The sequence below is a fragment of the Sciurus vulgaris genome, assembly GCF_902686455.1.
Source record: "Sciurus vulgaris genome assembly, chromosome: 9".
In the NCBI taxonomy this organism is placed as follows: domain Eukaryota; kingdom Metazoa; phylum Chordata; class Mammalia; order Rodentia; family Sciuridae; genus Sciurus; species Sciurus vulgaris.
Window position 1 is genome coordinate 91,594,629 of NC_136469.1, and position 12,112 is coordinate 91,606,740.

At 34.3% G+C, this 12,112-nt stretch overlaps 2 protein-coding genes across 9 annotated transcripts in view; one reads left to right on the forward strand and one right to left on the reverse strand.

Moving 5' to 3' along the window:
• STAP1 (signal transducing adaptor family member 1) overlaps positions 1-10,318 on the reverse strand; it is a 59,989-nt gene extending 49,671 nt beyond the window's left edge. Inside the window, exons 1-5 of one of the 6 annotated variants that reach the window (XM_079153709.1) lie at positions 10,002-10,318; positions 9,827-9,880; positions 7,458-7,616; positions 5,005-5,125; positions 2,302-2,482 (exon numbers count right to left, since the gene is read on the reverse strand). In XM_079153709.1, coding sequence (XP_079009835.1) covers positions 2,302-2,421 — 120 coding nt within the window. In that variant the 5' untranslated portion in view covers positions 2,422-2,482; positions 5,005-5,125; positions 7,458-7,616; positions 9,827-9,880; positions 10,002-10,318. Of the gene's footprint in view, positions 1-2,301; positions 2,483-5,004; positions 5,126-7,258; positions 7,617-9,826 lie in introns of all 6 variants that reach the window. The other 5 variants (XM_079153708.1, XM_079153715.1, XM_079153712.1 and 2 more) reach the window with 5 other exon arrangements.
• Positions 10,319-10,464: 146 nt separating this feature from the next.
• The window catches only part of CENPC (centromere protein C), an 82,146-nt gene continuing 80,498 nt past the window's right edge, over positions 10,465-12,112 (forward strand). For all 3 annotated transcript variants that reach the window (XR_013766031.1, XM_079152978.1, XM_079152979.1), the window contains exon 1: positions 10,465-10,693. Coding sequence is in view for 2 of the 3 variants with exons in the window: in XM_079152978.1 (XP_079009104.1) it covers positions 10,676-10,693 (18 nt within the window). In the remaining variant the exon portion in view is untranslated. The remainder of the gene's footprint in view (positions 10,694-12,112) is intronic.

Genomic DNA, 12,112 nt, shown 5'->3' on the forward strand with positions numbered 1-12,112 from the left:
AAACCAACTTAAAAGTAGGCACTACTATCATCCACTTGCTCTCCTTCTCCCTTACAGGCAAGAAAAAGGTAATGTGCTATGAAGTCAAATGAAAAACAAGTTGATTTCATCAGAAATACACACACAGGTACATGGTGTGTGTGTGTGTGTGTGTGTGTGTGTGTGTGTGTGTATTTTGCAGTGCTGGGGATTGAACCCAGGACCTTGCACATGTTAGGCAAATGTGCTAAGGCTGAGCTCCATCCCCAACCTTCATTAGAAATATTTATGCATATAGTTTATTAATTCTGTTTAGTTTCTTTTCTTTCCTTTTTTAAATTTATTTTTTATCTTTGGAAGTACTGGGGATTGAACCCGGGGGTGCTCTACCATTGAGCTACATTTCTGATCCTTTCATTTTATTTTAAAATGTGAGATAAGATTTCACTAACTTGCCACATTTGTCCTTGAACTTGACTGAACTCTAGGCTCAGTCTTCTGAGTTGCTGGAATTACAGCTGTGTACCACCAGGACTAACTTAATTCTATTTTTTTTCCTTTCTGGGGATTGAACCCAGGGCCTTGACAGGCAAGTACTCTATGAACTATATCCCCAGCCCCTCCAACATAATTCTATTTCAAAGCATGCTTTATAAGAAAAATCATAGAGTAGCAATAGGGTAGGAAGTCATTACCACTACTAAACTAAGCCTCCTGAAGTTAGGGTCTTTGTGTTTCATTCATATTTTCCAGAACTGTGTGCAATGCTCCATGTACTAGAGGTGAATGAATGTTGATTGAATCAATAAAGTGATTCAGCACCTACTTATCCTAGAAATAATAGATAATCATTGTAAGTAATAACGCATTGTATTTGAAGCAAGTAATATGTATTCTCTTCATTTTGTATTAAGGAAACTGAGTCTGAAGGCAGTTGAGTAATTCACACAAGATCATAAACTATAAGGGGTAAAAACCACTAAGCAAAGATGTGTTTTACTGACAGTCTAAGATTCTTGTTCTTTCTGCTAACCATACCAATGGTATGCCTTCTCTAAACATTAAAGGAACTTGCTACCAAAAATAATCATGAAAGTACTTTGGAAGACATATCTATTAATAACCAAATTTAAATTACAAATTAGAAATTATTTTTTGCAATTTCCTTTCTTGACATGGTATAGCTAAACTATGGTGACAAGACTGAATTAACTTTGAAAACATATAGATTCAATAAAAAATTTCCATATAACTGAAAAATATGCTAATACACATTTAACAATCATAACAATACAAATTATCATTTCTTTACCCTCAAATACTAAATTATCTGATTATATACATGAGAAATATCAATGTCTTACAAGAATTATTTTCATATACATAATTTTTCCATAAGAATTAATGAAGCCTCAGAAACCTATCTTCATATCATCGCTAAACATTTCTTAATGGCATCTCTGAAAACATGTAAAAGTTTTCCAGTTTCAGTCAATATAAAAATTTCATAATATTTGACCTAAGTTAATTATTTCATTCTTTCTTTAGTAACAGGCTATTTCATGTTTATTTCTCATATTATTTTTAAGTTATCCACAATTATTACTTTAAGGAAAATTATTTTAACTATGGGTTTTAATTTTTTATATTTTAAAAATCTACAGTGCTTTGCTAATTTTTATAGAAAAAAATGTTTTTGTAGCTTACTACTCATGCCAGCACCTTAAATATTATCTTTTAAAGTCATTAGGTTGAATAGTGTTTTTATAATGTATAACTAAACATTATGTTAAACATGTTTTATCATTTTAAATGTGTACAATGAATCAAAATGCAGTCTGTAAAAACTAAAAAATAAATAATTTTTAAAAAAGTTTATCACTTAATTTGATCATTATAAACTTCAATATAACAGAGTAAAAGTACAAAGTTTAATTTTAATCAAAATATCATTTTTAATGATATACATCATCATTAAAGCATAGTAGTAAATTGTGAAGAAAATATAAAAGAAACTATATCTTCAAAGCTGATATCTTTTGTGATGTCTAAATGAACCTTTTAGAAATTCAGCTTATTGACTTTTGTTTGGTGGTTTAATATTAGAAACTTTATTATATACATTATACACACATGTATGCATATGTAAGCCATAGATTGTATTTAAATTATGCAAAATTAGAATCAATTCTCTGAATTCAAGAAGAAGAAGAGGAAATAATCCAAATAGAAGCAAGGACACGTTATTATATCACATCACCATGAGATGATTTTTATATTAAACTGAAATTTCATGTTTACCATTATCATCTGTAGATTTACCTGGTATGCTGCTCGCTCGACTGACAAAAAACCTTCAAAGTATAAGGGTAGAGCAGTAATCTTTAATCGTTCTTGGAAGATCCTGCGAGGCGCTGGTTTTGGGGGCTTCTTAGCCATCATACCTTTTCTGGTGTGTGGTTTGGTTTCAGCTGTATCCAGTCTCAAACAAAATGAAATCTCCCTTGCGTAAGAGGAAAAGGCAACTGTTCAGAGAGGAAGTCCTGACTTGCTTTTTTAACTACAAATATTATCACAACCAGGGAACTAACTCTCACTCTCTCTCTCTCTCTCTCTCTCTCTCTCTCTCTTACACACACACACACACACACTTTTTTCCCCTTTACATTTTGTGAAATAAGGAAGAATAGTCACAGACCAACTTTTAGAGGGCAGTCTTTGAGTAAACAATATGTACTTAGATTTACAACAGCAAAATAAACAGAAGATTAACATCACCCAAGGATGAAAGAAATAGGCGTAGAGATCAAGTGTTTCAGGGGAGATATCTAGGACACGATGTATTTTCTACCTTTTTTTCATGGGTGGTTGTTTATTGCTGTCCATCTTTGTTTCCAAGTGGCATGGCATGGATAAACTCTGCTTCATTAAAAATTACTTCATAGGATAATTATATTAGTGCTGATTCTGTTGGTTAAATATTTCAGGATCAAACTGTTTAAATTTAAAAATAATACAACATGATTTTCCTTACACCATGCTTATTCTTAAGGTTCACTAAAACCCTTATATCATGGACACCTAGAAATTTTCACATTTGTGTTCATCGGTATTTTGAGTCTGTGGATTACCTGTGTTGGTGGGGCAGGGGGCGGGATTCAGTAAAGAGCTGTAAATTCTTAAACTTATAGTTTGTTACTTTGAGTTGTGGTTCACTAATACTATGATATTTAAAAATCATAGAGCTACACTGGGGCCAATAAGAACCAATTGTTTCATGTAAGAAATGGTCTGGGAGATGTGCCATTCCGCCCAGTACAGTAATGGGAATGATGGGAGAAGGGAATGTTAGAAGGAGTTTTGATTTGTCTTACAGGGGTCATGAGAATTTCCACCTTTGCCTATTTCATCCTCAGCATTTCAGAACTACTCTAAATTTAGGACTGAATGGACCCAGTTTGACCTATTCTATGAGATCAGAGCAAGCCAGGAATCCTCAGTTGGATCCTCCTTTTCTAATGGAGAGACCACACATTTTCCCCCCACTGCTATGGATCCCACTGAATTGGCAGCTTTAGATATGGGGAGTTGAATTGTCTGTAAATTGAGTTGGGACCCTACATACTGATGATCAGTAAATCAGAGAAGAGTATTCAGATGCATTGTCAAAATAAATTTGAAAAAGAAACTGGAAATTGAAGAGTCACAATTATTGACCTGTATTTATGTCTAGACCTGCATTCCTGTCACCTGAAACTTCAATTAATAAAATAGAAGTCCAACTGGATTTCATATGGACAAAATTATAACTATTTTTTAGTTTTAGTATATGAAGAAAATTAGTTGAATAATATGTAAAGTTGATAAATCATCAAATTCATCTTTTTAGAAAGCTGATAGCTGACATAACACAGGAAGGAAGTGAAAAGAGGAATGAGAAGTGAGAAATGAAAGGATAAATGCAGAAGGAGATAAGATACTGGAGATCATCAGTGGCTGGAATATGAAAGAAGTAGTCATTGGCTTTATGGACATGAAATTTTTTAGGAAAGAGAAAAGAATGCCTCCAGAAAACTGTAAAGACAGGATAACTTTTGTGAAATAAGAATCTGGTTAATTATGTCTTTCTTACTTTGCAAGAAATATGCCATTAAAAAAAAGACTGAAGGGAAAAAAATAACAGAATGAATCAAACAACATTGCTCTATGTAAATTTATGATTACACAAATGGTATGCCTTTACGCCATGTACAAACAGAGAAACAACATGTATCCCATTTGTTTACAATAAAAAAAAAAAAAAAAAAAAAAAAAAGACTGGCTGGGCATGGTGGTGCACACCTGTAATCCCAGCAGCTCAGGAGGCTGAGGCAGGAGAACTGAGAGTTTAAAGCTAGCCTTGGCAAAAGTGAGGTGCTAAGCAACTAAATGAGACCCTGTCTCTAAAAATAACACAAAACAGGGCTGGGGGCTCAGGGGTCGAGTGTCCCTAAGTTCAATTCCCAGTACCCCCCGCCACACACACACACACACACACACACACACAGACACTATAAGTTACTTGGTCTGCTGATTTTTAAGTAAAATTAATCCTGAATACATTAAGAGTGAAATTGTCTCCCCTGCCAAAACAAACTACAAAATGCAAAAATGTTTAAACATTATTAGTGAGTTTGACCTGTCCGCAATGTCCATCATTGTACCCCTGCATCATTACCATGGCATTTCTCTTAAAGATAACTCAAAAATAGTCTCCTAGTTTTCACTATTTTTCTTCTCTGACTCATTTAAAGTGCAATCTAATCAAGACATTCCCCTATTTACAACACATTAATGGATTCTTACTGCTTTTGAGATTCCTGCTTTCATTCCTTCATTGAATACTAAATACTTAGGGAGTACTAACAATGTGTCCAACTATGGCACACAAGGTCTTTAGTAATCTCATCTTTTAAAATCAAAATGCCTTTGGCTCTGGTAATTTTTCTTACTCAATACCCAATGGTTTTTCAGGTCATCCCATACCTTTTCACTTAATGTGCTCCATGCTTGCATGTCCTTCTTTCCAACTTGTTTGTATGGTCTGATTCATCCTTCAAGATCCAGGTTGACTCTACCTTTGTGAATATTTCTTGATTTGCTGAAGCTTTCTCAATCCACAGGAAAATGTTATTACTCTCAATTCTTCATTCCCATAGCACTTTGCACACATTTTTATCACAGTATTTGTCTTTGTATATTTTTATTGGTATATGTTCTGTATTAACAGGAAACTGAGTTTTTTGAAAGAACAGAATGTGTTGAAGCAAATGTTGATGAAAAGTAGATTGCAATATTATTTAATGAACAGCTCCCAGATCAAAAATAGGATTCAATTTAGACAGTTTCCTTTTTCCTGATACGTGTGACTGTTGATCGGCACAGGATTCTTTCACCATCATGTAGAAGAATCATGTTACTACCATTGGAAATATGTAAGATTCCAATTTTTATGGTCACAGGGAGCATCTGTGTCACAGGAGTTTTTCTATAAGTTGTGTTACATGGCAAATATAACTCAATGACTTTGGATGGAGTATAAAATTAACTCATAAAACCAAAATCTCAGTGCCTTTTGAGTCATCTGTTTTCAATGTCATTCAAGTCAATGAATATAAATGTTTGTAATAGTTAAGGATCTCCCAATTATTTTACTATCCACTTATTAGAATTGATTCTATCAACAAGTCTGAATACAACTGCCAATCCTTCTCTAGTGTGTCCCAATTCTGACCCTTATTTTAATATTTATTGATGATTTATTGCCATAGTCATTTTAGTTCACTGTGATAGATTTCAATCATATTTGAATGGAATACATTTATGTTTACTCCCCATAACTGAAGAATACAGCTTTCATTTTAACCATTCTATGGAATACAGTTTGGCATTTTATAATCTATGAGTTTCTATATTTAAATAAATTTACAAATATATGTTTAATTTAAAATGCTTAGGAAGTAGTGTGACATTTCACCAAAATTTGCTTACTCTGTATAGTAAGTTATAGTTGAAAAAAATCCAGTCACTATTCAAATGATTCACAGTCACAGAGTCACAAACACTCTTCAAACACATTGATTCTCAACATTTCTAATGCTTGAAGTTACAATGCAGTAAATATTAGTTCTACCATTTTAAAATGTTTCCAATGAACTTATAAATGACAGTAATAGAATTCTCAATGTTTTGACAAAAATTTTAAAGGTCATGAAACAATTAGAATTCCTCATATTGATTATTAAAATGATTTTGCATGGTTTTAGCTTACATCGTCATTTTTACGTTCCTACATTTTTTAAATTGTAAACAAATGGGGTACAACTTGTTTCTCTGCTTGTACATGAAGTAGAGGCATATCATTTGTGTAATCATGCATTTACACAGGGTAATGGTGTTTGATTCATTCTGTTATTTTTTCCTTCCTCCCCATCCCTCCCACCCCTCTTTTCCCTCTACACATTCCCTTCTTCCTCCATTCTTGCCTCCCTCCCACCCCCATGATGTATCATCATCCATTTATCAGCGAGATCATTCATCCTTTGGTGTTTTGAAATTGGCTTATCTCACTTAGCACGATATTCTCCAATTTCATCCATTTGCCTGCATATGCCATAATTTTATTATTCTTTATGGCTGTGTATATAAATAAATAAATATATATATTTATATATATATCACAGTTTCTTTATCCATTCATCAATTGAAGGGCATCTAGGTTGGTTCCACAATCTGGCTATTGTGAATTGAGCAGCTATGCACATTGATGTGGCTGCATTATACATTCCTACATTTTTATAGTCCCACATTACCTTCAAAGCAATGACTGCCTGAAATTTAAGAGTGTGTCCTATAGTATTTGCCAGTTATTGCTCAAAGTAATTTTAAGTGTTTGCAAGGCAAAATTACATTGAACTCTATTATTAAGCTTTGAAAATCTAAAAATGTTTTTGATGACAAAAGTTCATTTTCTTAAGGTCTATGTTAACTATGAGTGAACTACAGGATGCAAAATGGAGACTTACAGAATAGTGTTATTTGCTATGTTCTTAGATGAAAAGAAACAATGTGTACATAATAGGAGATAATTGTAATTTAGAATCAAATGGTTGACACAAAATTTAGAAAATGAAGAGGTGATTTACCTTAAGTAGCACTTTGCAATTAAAGGACTCATTATAGACTGCTGCAATTCATTACATAGACAAACTGTGTTTTTATGAAAAATGCTGCCACCTACCTGCACATTGCAAGCATATACTATTAATTTGGCAATTATGGTCCAGGAGAGCATTGCTTTCTGAAGATAATTTTGTCAGAAAAGGCAACTTAACATAAATCTACTTCACAGTGGGACCAAAATTTGGCAGGCAAGAGTAAGAAAAAAATTAAATATTTACGTCAGAAAATAAAAATCAGTAAAGTATGGTGGTGCACACCTATGATCTCTGTTACTGTGGAGGCTGAAACAAAAGGATGAAGTTTGATTGCAACTTCAGCAACTTTTGTTTTTTGTTTTTTTGTGAGATTTTGTTTCAAAATTTAAAAAAAGGACTGAAAAAGTAGTTTGGTGGTAAAGTTCAATCCTGAGTTCAATCCTGAAGACCAAAAAACCAACCAACAAACAAAAAAACCACCTTATTTCGTCTTATTACATATTAAGTTATAATTACAACTATGCTACAAATTTTAGAATAAATTCATTTTGGTGTAAATTTTTTGATAAAATAATTTTAGGATAGTAATTTTCTATTTTTTACACTTTGACATTGATATTTTTTAAAAAAGTCATTAATGTCTGGTTTCTTTTAATATAATTCTTCTGAGATTCATTTATACTCGTATTTATCACTAGTTTGTTTTTATGACTGAGAAGTATTCCACTATATCAAAGTTATACAATTTATCCACTCACAAAGACAGATGATTGTGCTCAACTGTGGAATAGGACTGAATATGGACTAATGTGTTAAGTGGTCAGTTCACTTGTGAATATATTTGTGCTATGACTTCTATTTCTTTCTGGAGTCTTATAATAGAAGAGACTTTGAAATTAAATACCCATAATTATTCAATGGAAAACAAAGGTCAAGAATTAAATGCTTTTTAGAAAGGTTTTACCGTACATAAATTTTAAATTACCTAAAATTATAGGTAACTATAAACGTTTACTTCCCTTTCAAGCTAAATGTCTGAATCTTTCATTTTCCCTATATACACATGTACTTTCATAGACTGATACATAAACACACATAGCATGTGCACTACCAAGTAGTAGTGATAGAAAAAGATTTAGTTGTTATAGTAGTTCATAAGAAGTGATCTTGAGGTATTTTTGGAGGGATTTATAATAACAAATCTGTTTTTTAAGAAATAGATACTACTCCACCATGAATCAACAACCCTACTTTAGGATATTGAAACTATGCTGTGGCTATTAAGTACTGTACTTGAATGGGTACAAGTGGAAATTGGAATTGAAAAGTTTGTTTCAAAACTGTAATTTCCATGACTATTTTCATAAGGGCACTGTTCCATTTTCTGTCTAGAATAGTCCATCTCCACCATGCTCTGTGCCCATTGTACAACAGAAAAAGCCTTTGCATTTCAATTTTCTCAAAATATGGGAGTTCCTGTTTCCAGTGGAAGCAGGAGGATATAATTTTACATGTGTATTTTACATCTGTAATTGTGCTTGCTAAAATTCTCACTGGAAGCTGAGTGTAACCATTAAGGGTTCAGTTATGGAGTCAGAATTCTTGGGTTAATACCCAATTCTGCTATTTAGTGGTGTATGATTTGGGGCAAGTTACTTAAGTCTCTGTGTTCCACTGTCCTTTATCTATAAAATCGAGATAATAATTGTCCTCTCAAAGGGATGTTCCAAATGCTTCAAATTCATGTGATGCATTTATAGAGTTTGGCATATGGTATGCACTCAATAAATATTATTATGTATTACTAACGTGATAAAACCAAATTATAAATAATGTAGATTGATTGGCAAAACTTTTAAACATTGTAAAAAGAGAAAATTACATAACCATACAAACACATTTCTTACTGAATTCTTACTACCTTCCAAGCACTGTACTTAGATCTTAACAGGAACTATTTAATCCTAGCACCTCAACAACTTTATTATTACATCCATTTTGTACACAGGAAATAGAGTAACAGCTGATTTAGATTGCCCATGAAGGCATAAGTAATAGTGCAAAAACAGGTCTATTTGATTTCAGACTTTATAATCTCTTTCTTCTCAACCAATAAATAAAAGAGTAAAATAAAAATTTAGCTTTAATTGATGACAGCATTTGTTACAGCATTAGAAATTTAAAAAAATTGTTAGCTGAACTCATGATTAGTGAGTTTATTCAATAAGTAATCTATTTTCTGATTAAATTTTTCTTGTACTTTTTAACTAAACCATAAAAATCAGACACAATTTCATAGTCCTATATAAGGTAGGAAGGAAGGTACCTAAGGTAGGAAGAAAGTCTTCAGAGCACCTAATTTATATTTCCATAGTTTATCTGGAACCAGAATTAAAAGAATATTTGACAGTTGTGAAATATGCTTATTCTGATACTTTTAATTGGTTGTACAACTAATTCATGACAAATTAACCAGCTTGATTTTACATTATTTAAGACTTTTTTTTCATGGTATCAAATTTAGGATCCTCAAATTTGACGTTAGAGAACATATTCATGTTTGCTTTATCACACATTTTCTAATCTTAAAAATGCTCTCTGGCCCTTGCTAATATTCTGTGGGTAGTAGTATCAACAGGTCTTACAGATACCTGACGCCCGCGGATTCAGGGGCGTTCTCAGAGACGGACTTCCACTGCAAAGCTCTAGGGACAGAAGTCAGACAGCGTTAGAGCAGTCTGCCCCTGACATCATATTTAAGTGATAAAATATTTACGTGGATCATTTATTGTTGGCAATGTTTCATAAAAAATAATATCTACATACTTGAAAAAAGAACACAAGCCCTCCCTATCATCACCATTATTTTCAGAGATGACGTAAAGATAGGCTGCGAGTGGATGACAAGGCTGTGAGTGGATGACGAATCTGCACAGCGTAATCTTTCTCTTCAAAACGTCTTCTCCAATTTCAACTTCTTATCCAAGTATTACTTGTTATCCCATAATAGAACTGTTGAAAAGTTTTACACTCAAGAAGTAAATATGGTCTCAAGATCGTGCCTTCCAAATAACAGTCGAGCTCCGCGGCTGTCAACTGCTCGGAGCTGACGGAGCCACAGACCACAGAACAGTTCGTCTTCCGGCGGAAGGGAGGACCGGGCTGCGGAAGGGGGGCTGTGCCAGCTCCGTGAAGGGGCGGGCCCAATAGAGGCTTGCTTTCTATTGGGTGGCGTGGCCCGTTTTGCGCATGTCTGGGACGTTTCAAACTTCGTAGCGCGCGCGCGGTCGTTTTTGTTTGTTGAAGGCGGAGCCAATGGGCAGGACGTAGGAAGCGCACGCCCGCTGGCTCGCTTCTCTTGTACCCGCGGATTCAGGAGCGTTCCTGGGCCGCCGTCTAACCCATAGTCCAGCTTGTGGGTCTGTGCTCTGCCTCCTCCATCCTTGGCCTTCTTGGACTTCCTCCTCCGACTTCCTGCGCGGGCGGAGCCGGGCGGGAACATGGCTACGTCGGGTCTGGTAAGTGCGGGCCCTAGCCTCTGCAGGATAGCAGAAGAGTGACCGCCCACCTAGCTTGAGCGCATTAGGTGGGGGAGAAGGAAACGTTGGGCCGGGGACACTGTGGCTTCTCCAAGATTTCAGTGGGCAACCTTACTTTGCTTTTGTTATTTTCTCAAGGTTTCATGTCGTGATTGCGTGTGTATCTACGTTTTCTCTAAAAGTTTATGATTTCTACTTGTTAGGCTAACTGTATTTCTTAGACCTCCAAATACGTTCTACCTATATTAGAAGTATACCTTTGCTTCAGTTTTGCTGGTCTGGTGAAACAGATTATTGACCATGTAATGTGTGTCTGGGAAAAAAAAATCTGACATTCTCATTTAATCTGTCAAAATATTGGGGCTTGTATGCAGTTGAGACTAATATTTATGGGGATATTTCTTATTGGTAAAGTCTTATGAAAAGCAACTATTAGTTAAAAGGGGCAACTTTGACTAACGGGGACCAGAACTCGGTTTTTGTTTCCATGTTTCTGAATACCTTCAGTATTCACTAGTCTGTATTTCAAACTTTGCTATGGTATTAAAAAACTCATCATTTCTTATCCTAAAATTATATTTTCTAATTTATCTCTCTTCAGAAAATCTTCAGCATTGATGGTCTCCTATTACGTAAAGTTGTGTTTGCATAGAGTTATGTGAAAGGATAGCATAGTGTGTACTTCTTACAAAGAGCATGTACATTGTTTACCTTATATATAATCAAAAAAAGCCCTTCTTGGTGAAGAGGAGAATAAAATTTGCCAAATGATTAGGTTCATTTTTCAAATGCCTGTTATAACTTTAGAACTCGCTTTTGAACCTTTTAGTTCTAATATCTGACTTCGTGATATAATCAATTTAAAAGACAAGGGAAAAGAAGAATTGGGAGATGATGCTCAGCCATTCCTGTACTTTAGTGGTTCTCAAGGCAAGGGTGGGGACAGGGTGATTTGCTCTGTGGGATGTATTTTGTGATTGCAGAAAAAAAAATTTTTTTTTTTTTTTTTTTTTTTTTTTCAATGTAGGGGTGATGTGGAGGATGAGGGAGTGCTACAGGGCTCCTAGTGAGCAGAAGACAAGGGTGCCATTAAGCATCCTTAAGGAACGGGACAGGACCCCACAACAAAGAATTATCCCATCCAAAGTATCAGTAGTTGGAGGTTGAAAGATCCCAAATGTTGATATACAATATTATTTTTTTTTTTGAGAAACATAATTTCACTCTTAATGAAAGAAACTCATATTGAAATCAATTGAAGAATAAGTTGAAAGTGGCAGTGTGTATTTATTTTGAAAGAAATGTTTGTGTTCTGACTTTCAGAATTTAGGAACCTTGTCTGTCTTGTTCATCACTGGCTTTCTAGTGTGCTTAAATAGCACTTGGCATTCTAATAGG